Source organism: Sus scrofa, chromosome 2 (genome assembly GCF_000003025.6).
Source record: "Sus scrofa isolate TJ Tabasco breed Duroc chromosome 2, Sscrofa11.1, whole genome shotgun sequence".
Lineage (NCBI taxonomy): Eukaryota > Metazoa > Chordata > Mammalia > Artiodactyla > Suidae > Sus > Sus scrofa.
Genome location: NC_010444.4, coordinates 16,074,770 through 16,086,822, shown reverse-complemented (window position 1 = coordinate 16,086,822; position 12,053 = coordinate 16,074,770). Strand labels below are relative to the sequence as shown.

General features: G+C 42.9%; 1 protein-coding gene across 10 annotated transcripts in view; it reads right to left on the bottom strand.

Annotated features, from left to right (window-relative positions):
- AMBRA1 (autophagy and beclin 1 regulator 1) overlaps positions 1-12,053 on the bottom strand; it is a 183,729-nt gene that overhangs the window by 32,260 nt on the left and 139,416 nt on the right. For all 10 annotated transcript variants that reach the window (XM_021085242.1, XM_021085241.1, XM_021085245.1 and 7 more), the window contains 2 exons: positions 11,603-11,713; positions 1,545-1,733 (listed from right to left, as the gene is read on the bottom strand). In XM_021085242.1, coding sequence (XP_020940901.1) covers positions 1,545-1,733; positions 11,603-11,713 — 300 coding nt within the window. The remainder of the gene's footprint in view (positions 1-1,544; positions 1,734-11,602; positions 11,714-12,053) is intronic.

The following is a 12,053-nucleotide window of genomic DNA, read 5'->3' as shown; positions in this document are numbered from 1 at the left end:
GCCAAAAGAACAGAGAGACATTTCCCAGAGTTCTTGCTATTACAAGGAAATAATTTTCCCTCTTAGTCTTTTCTCTTTCTTTCCAATCTTTACCTTTGTTTGATCATTCTGGGGTTATTTCATAGGATTGTAGTGAAGAAGTACAATGAGAGGTAAAGTACTGAGTACAGTGTTTGACATATAGAAAGTACTTAATAAGTGCTAACCAGTATTATCATAGAATCTTTTTTTTTTTTTGGTCTTTTCTAGGGTCGAGCTTGCGGCATACTGAAGTTCCCAGGCTAGGAGTCTAATCGGAGCTGTAGCTGCCAGCCTTCCGCCAGAGCACAGCAACTTGGGATCCAAGCCACATCTATGACCTACACCACAGCTCATGGCAGCGCAGGATCCTTAACCCACTGATCGAGGCCAGGGATTGAACCTGTAACCTCATGGTTCCTAGTCAGATTCGTTAACCACTGAGCCACGACAGGAACTCCCTCATAGAATCATTTTAAAAATTATTATCAGGAGCTTCCATTGTGGCTCAGCAGAAATGAATCTGACTAGTATCCATGAGGACGACGCAGGTTCGATCCCTGGCCTTGCTCAGTGGGTTAAGGATCTGGTGTTGCCATGAGCTGTGGTGTAGGTGGCAGACATGGCTCAGATCTGGCCACAGATCTGGCTACAGCTCCAATTCGACCCTTGGCCTGGGAACCTTCATTGGCTGCAGGTGTGGCCCTAAAAAGACAAATAAACAAAAACTGTTATCGTACAGTAAATACTACTTCGAAATATACTTTTTCCAGTTCATACATTATGAACATTTTTCAATATTAAATGTTCTTTTTTTGGGGGGGTGTGCACCTGTGGTAAATGGAAGTTCCCAGGCTAGGGTTTGAATCAGAGCTGCAGCTGCTGGCCTACGCCATAGCCACAGAAATGCTGGGTCCTTTACCCACCAAGCAAGGCCAGGGATCGAACCCACATCCTCATGGATATGAGCCGGGTTCTTAAAGTGCTCAGCTGCAATGGGAACTCCCTAAATATTCTTCTATAAGAGCATTTTAAAGGCCAAATGGTATTCTGTCCTATCAATGCACTATAATTTATTTAAGCAACTCTCCACAATTTGCCATTTTTTCTTTGCTAAATAACACTGCTGTGAACATCTTTGTATATACCTTTTGTATAGTTTTCTGATTCCCTCAGAAGTGAAATTATTGGATCAAAGAGAACATACATTTGGGGGACTTTTAATACACAATGTCAAACTGCCTTGCAGTATATGAGTGTGGCCACGTCCCCAAGCCATGATCAAGAACAAAGCTCCTCCTTCATTCTTGTCCAGCACAACAAGGGTACGGTAGGGAATGCTCTTCCTCTGAGTACATTCATAGCATTCTTCTGCAATGCTACCAGCCAGGACAAAGCAATCTTCTTCTGACCTGGGCCCCAGTGAAGCAGGGGCAATATGTGACCAGTAAGCTGTGCCTCACCTAAGAATGCCCATGCCCAGGTACTAGCATCCCGGTCACTAGACTGTGCTTCCTGTCCCTTACCAAATCGCTTGGTGTAGAGCATTTCGCCCAGGTTATGGGGGGCCAGAGAGTACACTGCCAGGATGCCTTCATCGGGAAAGCCCCTTTGGCTGCTAGGGATGAAAGCTGCCAGGAGCTGGCCATCTGCAGAAATGTCACAGCTGGCATCATTGTAGATCTTGCAGTTCTGCACCAGCACATTCACGGAGGCTGCATGAGACAAAGAAAAGAGGGTAAGAAGGTTTGGAGGTGATGGTGTGAAAAATTCCGGGTCAAGAAACCTGGGGGCTTCCCTAAGGGCCTGAACCTGAATGCTCTCTAGAAATGCTAAAGCCTGCCTTACCACACTAAAAGCAACCAAAGACACAGAAAAGATATGTCTCTTCTACCACTTTAATAGGAAACTACAGGAAGTCAACACAACTACAACCACCTGCTGAGTCTTAGCTCACACTTAGGAAACATCATTTGAGAGATAAGAAAAAAGTTATTAAAAACTGTTCCTGGAGAGCCACTCAACAGCTGTTATTGTTCAAAAGATCAAAACTGAGATGAATGAAAATGCAAGCCCACTGATTCCAAGAAAAAGGTGATACAGGTAAATCTTCCTTGGGGGTAAGAAGGTAAGAATTCTACTCTCCAGGGGCTACGCAGCCTTGGAGAAAGAAATCAGTTCATAAATTTCTTAAATCTAATTTTCTCATTTAAGAGAACTGGAGCATTTATAGACTTCAATCTTCTGGACAGCTCCTTGCTAATACTAATCCCTAATTCTACAAGAGAGGATAAAGAGAAACAAAGCCCAGCCCTGGCTGGAGAGCTGGACTATTTTCATTTCTCACTATGTTCTATGCCTCATCCATACCATAAGCCAGTGACCATGGGCAGCCCTAGTCTGCCCTGAGCAGTTACTGAGAATTAAGCCAGCAGGCTCCGCCCCAGGGAGTGGGTAGGGAGTGGAGGATGTCTGTCCTCCAGTGGGGAGAATCTGCTCCACAAGACAGGACTAAGGAAGGAGATGTCAGCCAGCTCAGGGACTCTGGTTTTCCTTTGAATCCTTCTCGGAGGCCCATTGTGCAAATCCCTGCCCGGAAGAAGCAGCCTGCCCCTGATGTGAGCCTAGACCCAGAGTGCCCACATCACGAGGAGATGCGCACCACAGCACAACATATCCAAAGGGACCAAGCTAACTCTGGGCCTGGTCTCATTTAGATCTACCTCATATACATCTGCCAAGTGACTAATGTACTCTTTCTCTTATTTGAAGATCTTTTTTTTTTTTTTTTTTAATTATAGTTGATTTACAATGTTGTGTAAAGGAGATTACTGTCCACTGTCAGAGGCATTATGGTCAAAACAACCAAACAAAAAAGGCAAGCTCAACTGACCTCACCAGATTCCAGGTGATCTACTCCAGGAAGCCAAAAGGCCTGACCTGGAAGGTCAAGGGCAAGTTTCCCCAGGAAATTACCGAAAGGAAAACCAAACAAAAAACTGCTTTCCAGGGGGCCTTGAGGCTTAGGGGATCAGGGACTCAGAGTGATTTTTAAAACTCTATATTTATTCGTGTTGTTAATGAAGCCCCAGAGATGACAGAGTGGATCAAAAAAGACATCAGAACACATTGATTAGGCTATCGTGCCAACTCTCGGGGGCTGACACCTACAGCACCATTACACATAAAACTGAGGAGGGACCACAAGGATGGTTCTGTTTGCTAACTAATAAAATAATGACATCCAAATACTCATTGCTATCACCATTAGGGCTCTGTACTGCTCAACTTCCAACCTACCATCTGCTCGAGGCTGTATGGTTAGATTCATCTAGTTAGCACTGAGACCGTCTGCTCCTTACTCAGGGTCCTGAGTCTATTGCCAAAAAGATGACAATCTCTTCCCCCTTCCCTGGACTGACACGTGATTACAGTTGGGGATATAGAACCAAAGGAACCAGAGGAGGAGCTTCAGGAGTCAACCCATCTTGGTTTTCCTAACCTTGATGCTGGCACACTCCTCAGAGATAAAAAGAAACTGACAATTTAGACTGTAACCAACAAAGGTGAAGGGAGAAAGAAAGTAAAGAAATCACAAATATTAAGTAGGATAGTAAATAGCAAAGGAAATGAGATTCTGTGGGCTTTAAGACAGCTTTGCCAATTTCCATTTTATCCACACTTAATGTCGCAAAAATGCATGGTGAGGATTTTATGAGAGTAGGCTTTTCTATCTTGCTGTTATAGAGATGTAGCTCATGTGCGTTAACATGTACTTCAGTCAAACATATAAAAGTCTACAATGACCCTCAACACTCACTACTGACATTAAAAAGCACTGAACCACATACTGGCAGATTAATTTCTACGGGGGGCTGGGGGTGGGGAGGAAAGTACAAGCAAGGTTTTCCTTCTTCTGGGAAGCCTGGCTCTGAGCCTCTGAAAAACTGGGCATATAGACAAAAAGCAATTTGTCAGCCTCAAATTCAAGCCACTGTGTTTGTGTTTGTACTATATTATGACGATTCCAAGTCAATGGCCATCTCCCAAATTTTGTCCCCTCCCCTCAACTCTCCACCCAATTTCACAACTGCTCCCAGTTCCTGCAGTGCTCTGAGAGAGATGTGCAAATGACAAATGAAAAGGGAATGCTGAACATTAAAACAGGGCTTCTCCAGCAGCATGTTCCGTTTCAGAACTTGTACAGCTAGGAACCTAGGGTTTCACTTCTACCCTAATGAAGAGGATGTGGTGGCAGAGTGATTTGGTAGCTTCAGCGAGCACTGGGTGGTGTGTTTACAGTTTCATTAATATTTCAAAGCTCCAATTAGCAACTTAACATTGGCTGCTTGTTGTCTATTAATTTCCCACATGGAAATGGAAATGTTCAGTTACAATGGTGAGTGGTCACTGCTTCAATCTGCTCGTGCAGCTTCTTCTCATAAGGTTGAAATTTTGATGAGCTAATTTACGGAGGGAGAAATTTCCTGGATCTCTGTTTGTTTCCTCAGGCCATAGGAAAGTAATGTGTTAATGATAAGGACAGAGCATCCTTTATGGACTTGGTAATAATGTAAGCAGGTAGAGAAAAAGGTGAAGTGAAATACAGCCCAAGACACTGGCAACCCACACACCACTGGCAATCTTCATTCTCTTCTCTGCCCTGCCTTACCACAGTGGTTCTCAAGCATTTAGCATGCATGAAAATCACCTGGAGGGCTTATTAGACCACAGAACGACGGGGTGAGGCATGAGAATTTGCATTTCTAATGAGTTCTCAGGTGTCTCTGATGCTGCTGGTCTGGGAGCACAGCTGAAAACTGCTGCCTCACCAAATGGTCCTCGATCCCTGAGCTGGAGCTCCAGCAAACTGCCCTGCACTTAAAGGCAAAACACACATGGGGGACAATGGTGAAGCAGTTAGCTGGGCAGCTGAGAATGGAAATAAAGTCTAGGAAAGAAAGGATTTTTCAAATCAAAACCGCTTAAGAGCTTCAGGGGGCAGCTCCAGGGGGAGCAAAAACGATGCAGAAGACAGCAGGAAGCCATGTTCCAGACTCTGCAATGTAATCTCCTCCTAATTATAAATGATTTCCAAGTGAAAATGCCCAAGCAGGGGATGGGAGGGGTAAGAAATACTGATGCCTGGAGGAGCAGATGGCTCTGCCTTCCCTATCAGCTCCATAAATTATAAACAAACACCTTGTACAGAGATCGATTTGTAGCCTGTTGCTGGCTGGCCAGATGAGGCTATGGGAACGATTAGCAGTTGCAGTGCTTTTGCAAATGCATTAGATACTAATTTGGAAAACCCAAAGGGGTTTAAATCAGCAGGAAAATTTCCTTTTGGCGATCTCTGAGCCCTCAGGTTTCAGAAGAAGACCTCCTGCACAGAACTCCAGATGATACTGCACAAGCACTCCTAGGAGCTCCAGTCGCTGCATCCTCTGTGGATGCGTGTGCTCCATACTCCTCAGCCACTGGGTTATTTAAGGCCCATGCCAGCAGGGTGCCCTGGTGACTAACGTGATTCACCCAATAAGAGTTTCCTCTTAAAAACCACAGTGAGGAGTTCCTGTCATGGCTCAGTGGTAGTGAACCCGACTAGTATCTTATGAGGACGAGGGTTCAATCCCTGGCCTCGATCAGTGGGTTAGGGATATGTCATTGCCGTGAGCTGTGGTGTGGGTCACAGATGTGGCTCGGGTCTCTTGTGGCTGTGCTGGGGTGTAGGCTGGTGGCTGCAGCTCTGATTCATCCCCTGGCCTGGGAACTTCCACATGCCGCAGGTGCAACCCTAAAAAGACAAAACAAACAAACAAAAAAAACCAAACCTACAGTAAAACTAGTAAGCTACTTCTTTTTTCATGAAAGCAGTTTCAAAATTATCTATGTCGTATGAAGCTGTATTCAGAAACTTCTAAACTCTTTACAGATAGTAATTCATTAATCCTCCATCTCACCTGAAAGAACGTGGTAAAAATCTTTAGCCTCATTCTAGGCAAGGTTTAAATATAAGTAGATGGCCAGGAACACAGTGGCTGCTGAACACATGAGTAAAACTAAGGGCCAGTGACTTCCAGGCATGGGCTGTGCCAGGGCCAAATGCTACCCTGTACTGGGAAACAGGTAAGGTTCAGAGACAAAGCCTACTGCAAAACAGATTCCCAATTTAACTCTACCGACTGATGAATCTATCCAAACCGTAACTCAGCTTTATTTAGACCACCAGGCAAAGCAGACCTAATGATAGGAACTTCAAGTAAACATAACTATCATTCTAGAGGATAAATGAGAAGGAACATAGGCCATCATCAGGCATTATGTGCCATAAACTCCTAGAATGCAGGTTTTTCCCAAGGCCAAAACTGAGAAAAACAGGGCACTTTTAAAAAGCAGAATTCTTACACCATACAGGATTTAAGTGAGGGAGAAAGGTGAGCCAAACTACATTAGTCAGTTATCGGGCTATACATGATGTTCTTTGATCAGCTCAGATTTTGCAAAAGTGATGATCAAAGGATGTAAGAAGGAACACAGAAGGAGAGCAGCGGGAAGTTGCAGTCGAAACAAGTAGAGGCTTGTATAAAGAAAGAATGTTAAGGACAACCAAAACCACTGTTTCAGTTATGCTAACAGCATGTCCAGTCCCTGTATTCTTCTGAATATTTTATTTTTCTCTCAATGAAAATTATCTTCAACTGGGGAGAAACAACATGCTTCAGAAGGATCAGAGACCAAGTACAGATGAGGGTCAAGAAAGAACTACCTTCTCTACATGAACATCACTCTCCAAAGAGAGAAAACACATTTCTCAAGAATACTGAGCACAGGGGCAGGTGTGACCTTAGAATTATGGTCATACTGTCAAAGGATCATGGTATAACTTCCAAGAAAAAGGTATAAAAAGAGCTAACATTATGGAGTTTCCTCGTGGTGCAGTGGGTTAAGTAAGGATCCAGCATTGTCACTGCAGTGTCTCGGGTTCAATCCCTGGCCTGAGAACTTTCACATGCAGCAGGTATGGCCAAAAAAGAGAGAAAGAAAGACAAAAAAGAGCTGGAGTGCCCACTGTGGTGCAGTGAGTTAATGATCTGGCTCATCTCTGTGGTGCTGGTGGTTTGATCCCTGGCCCGTAGTGGGGTTAAAGATCCGGTGTTGCTGCAGCTGTAGCACAGGTCACAGATGTGGCTCAGATTCGATCCCTGGCCTGGAAACTTTCATATGCTGTGGGTGAGGTCGAAAAAGGAAAAAAAAAAAAAAAAAAAAAAAAAAAAGAGCTAACATTCATTGATAATTTATTACTGTAAGTACTGTTCAGAGGGCCTGACGTGTATTAACTCATTTAATTCTCAAACAATCCTATGGGATTGGCACTATTGTAACCCTCATAACACTTTATAACCCTCATTTGATATCAGTGTAACCAAGGAAACACTGCCAGAAGATGGCTGAGCAGGATTTGAACCTGAACAGTAGCTCAAGTACATCTGCTTAATCATCATAGGACAGCTGACAGAGAAAAAGTTATCAAAGTTTCACTTCTCCCTATGCTTGTGAAAAAAAGAGAAGAAAAAATCATGAGGCTCAGACCTTTAAAGTATAAAGAGTACAAGTAATTCCAACACTACTTAAACTATTCCAGAAAAACATAAAGAAGAAAAACTTTCAAATTATATTTGCTCTATAAGCAAAACATTGATACCAAAATCAAAGATTTTATAAAAAAAGAATAGCTCCATCTCACAAATACCAAGGAAAAAACGCTTCAATAATTAGCAAGCTACATAGGAAGAATTTAATGCTGAAGACTATACCATGAACCAGGTGGGGTTTATTCAAGGGATGTTAAGAATGGGTTCTTAGAGGAGTTCCCATTGTGGCTCAACAGAAACAAATCGATCCATGAGGGTGCAGGTTCGATCCCCTGGCCTTGTTCAGTGGGTTAAGGATCCTGCGTTGCTTCGGTGTAGGCTGAAGATGCGGCTTGGATCAGGTGTTGCTAGGGCTGTGGCATAGGCCAGCAGCCACAGCTCCGATTTGACCCCTAGCCTGGGAACCTCCAGATGCCACAGGTTAGGCCCTAAAAAAGACCAAAAAAAAAAAAAAAAAAAAAAAAAAAGAAAAAAGAAAAAAGAAAAGAATAGTTAAAGAATGGGTTCTTACAGAATCTATCAACATAATGATCATATTATTAGGTCAAATGAAAGAAAAAAATATTATCACCCTCAAAGATGTTGAAAAAGCATGACTACATTTAATATCCATTCTTTTTTTTTTTTTTTTTTTTTTTTTTCTGGCTACATTTGTGGCATGTGGAAGTTGCCAGACCAGGGATGGAACCTGAGCCACAGCAGTAACCCAAGCCACAGGACTGACAATGTTAGGTCAGTCTTAATTACTAGGCCACCAAGGAGCTCCTCAATACAGACTCTTGATAAAAACTCACAATAGGGAGTTCCTGTCGTGGCTCAGTGGTTAACGAATCCGACTAGGAACCAGAGGTTGCTGGTTCGATCCCTGGCCTTGCTCAGTAGGTTAAGGATCTGGCGTTGCTGTGAGCTGTGGTGTCAGTCACAGACGAGGCTCGGATCCCGCGTTGCTGTGGCTCTGGCATAGGCCGGTGGCTACAGCTCCGATTAGACCCCTAGCCTGGGAACCTCCATATGCCACGAGTGAGGCCCTAGAAAAGGCAAAAAGACAAAAAACAAAAACAAACAAAATCACAATAGGAGTTCCCGCTGTGGCTCAGCAGTAATGAACTTGCCTAGTATCCATGACGATGTGGGTTTGATCCCTGGCCTTGCTCAGTGGCTTAAAGATCTGACATTGTCGTGAGCTGCAGTTCATGCTGCATACACGGCTAGGATCTGGTGTTGCCGTGGCTGTGGTGTAGGCTGGTAGCTGTAGCTCTGATTTGACACCTAGCCTTGGAACTTCCATATACTCAGGTGCGACTCAAAACAACAACAACAACAACAAAAAAAAAAACAAAAAAACAAACCCTCACAATAGGCACAGATGGCTTCCTTTAGATGATAAACTAGTCCTAGTTCAACCCAAAAGTCAGCAATATGCTCACTGGGAAAAGGCTGGAAGTTTTCCTACTGAAATGAAGTCAGGACCAGTGAGGATGCCTTCTGTTACTGAACATTGGCCTAATGGTAGCAGACAATGCGCTTAGGCAAGAGAAAGAAATCACAGGTGTACAACTTGGAATGGAGGAGATAAAATTATTACTATTTACAGGCAATATACCTAGAAAACCATGAGGTTTAACTTGAATAAAAACTATAATTAGTAAACAAATTTGGTAAAATAGTAGACTTTTTAAAAAAGCTTGTAACAATAAACTTTAAACTTAAAAATGCATAAAATTACGATTATAAAATTACCTGGAGAAAACTTTAAAACAATCCCTAAGAACACAAGAGAGACTTGGAGAAACTGAAAATCATACTATGTTCTTGCATAAGAAAATAGCATAAAAATAGAGTTCCCTTAAGTTATTTTACATATTTAATTCAATCTCATTAATTACACTATCAAGATTTTTTCAAGGGAGTGAAGGGAAGAAGTGAAGTAGTTTTAAAGTCCATACAGAAACCAAAATGTTCAAGTTGGCAGGAAATTTTGGATTGAAAAAAATAACAGGAGGAGACCTATCAGATTCTAAAACACAGAGCTTCCAACTTAAACCCATACGGTACCGTCACATGAATAATCAGATCCATGGGACAGGATAGACAAGACAGACAGAAGAAATACATCTACATGCACACAGGAAATTAAAAGGAGTTTCCTGGATGGTGTAGAAGTGACATTCCAAATCAATGGGGAAAAATGGACCATTTTATAAATTGGTTGGGATAAATGAGTAGCCATGTGGAGGAAAAGGTGGATCATACTTGGTTTATTTGGGTCTAGGTTAAATTTCTGGTGAGTCAAAGATTTGAAGGTAAAAAACTAAAATACGAAAGTACTAACCGATCTTCCTGATGATGACACAAAATCTAGGAACCATGAAAGGAAAGTTGGATAATTCTGACTACTTAAAATAAGTTCTATGACAAAAATAACCTTCAGCAGAGTCAAAAGACACATGACAACCAGGAAACTCCTATTATAAGTTAATTTCCTGATTTATAAAGAGATCCTGTAGAACTGATAAGGAAAAAACCAGCAATGCAATACAATACAATACAAGGGAAAGCACACAGGTCGAGAAAAGGCAACACATGTGGCTAAATGTATGAAGACTCACACAACTTGGTTTGTAATATGAGAAATGCAAATTTAAAATACCTACATACTATTTTTTACCATCAGATTTACAAATACCCCAAAATAGGACAGCACATTCTACACACAAGAGCTTAGGGAATCACAGGACTCATGAGTGAGAGTATAAAATGGTATCACCTCTACAGGGGGGGATTTAGCAGTATCTACCCAAATCACATATTCTTCCTCCCTACAATCCAATCCCACTTCTAGAAATTTATTCTACAGATATACTTGCACATGTGCAAAATGACAAACTGCAGCACAGTTAATATAGCAAAAGATTGAAAACAACTTAAAAGTCCCTCAGCAGAAGACGGGTTAAAAAACAGAATCTAGAGATTCCATTTTCACAGTGGAATACTAGGCAGCCATTCAAAAAGAATGAGTAAGCTCTTTTTTACTGGCCATACCCACAGCATGTAGAAGTTACCAGGCTAGAGATCAAATCCATGCCACAGTAGGAACCCAAGCCACTACAGTGACAACACCAGATCTTTAACCCGTAAGAGAACTCCCTGAGTCAACTCTGTATATTCTGATATGGAACGATAACCAAGACATAGAAAAGTACAGAAAGTAAAGTACAGGGTGTTCCCACTGCAGCTCAGGGAAGTTCTCTTGTATCCACGAGGATGTGGGTTCGTTCCCTAATGCAGTGGTTTAAAGGATCTGGCTCGTGGGTCACAACTGCAGCTCAAATCTGATCCCTGGCCTGGGAACTCCACATGCCGCGGGGCAGCCAAAAATAGACAAATATATACATTAAATGTCGTGATTCCAACTGAACGGCTGGGGCAAGGGATTGCGGACTCCTGCAGAAGCTGGAAAATGGACTTTCAGACATGTTTATGAATCATACCTCAATCAGGCCACTCCCCTCATTCCATTCCGATACGGACTAATACAGGAGTCGAACATTCTGTAGTCTTTCCTCAATGGTCTGACTCTCAGTTCCTTCACTTCCCCTTCCTCCTCTTCTTCTCAGTTCCACCCAAACTTTTAGGCTTGGGAGAATAAACTACTTGTCAGTAAACTCCTGGGGCAGATATCTTCTTTTTGGCGTCCACCTTAACACTGCTCTGAGCACTGTCCCTAAGCATTAGGTACTGCTAAGGGTGGGTGCTCAAGACGTTTGCTGAGCTGCTTAACAAGAGCTGGAGAGGAGCTGCAGAAATGGCACATGGCAGCCAGCTGCTCAAGGAGATGAAAAATGCAGTGTTACGTGGGGTTCTAGCTCTGGCTCACCAGTAAGAGAGATAGCTCTTCCACCAGTAACCCCAGTTCTCCCTTGGCTTACCATTACTGATTTCTGGGAGGTCAAACTTAGTGAAGTCCCACCACTGGAGCCGGTAGGTGGTATTGGCAATATTACTGGCCACGGCAGACTGTCCATCACCAATCACTGCCCCTGATGCAAGAGAGGACAAAGAGAGCACATTACAATATTCATCTACATGTTTCCATTGCAAACATGAGACAAAACTGGGATCAGCAGGAGAGGGAGAAAGGGAAGAGCCACAACTAAGGCTGAAGAAAGTCAAGTCTCTATCTCAAAGAGAAACCAGAAATGTTTCTCAAGAACAATTCTAGGAGTTCACATGGCTCAGCAGAAATGAATCTGACTAGAGGCAGGTTCGATCCCTGGCCTCTCTCAGTGGGTTAAGGATCCTGCGTTGTCACGAGCTGTGATGTAGGTCAGCAGTTACAGTTCTGATTCAACCCCTAGCCTGGGAACCTCCATATGTGGC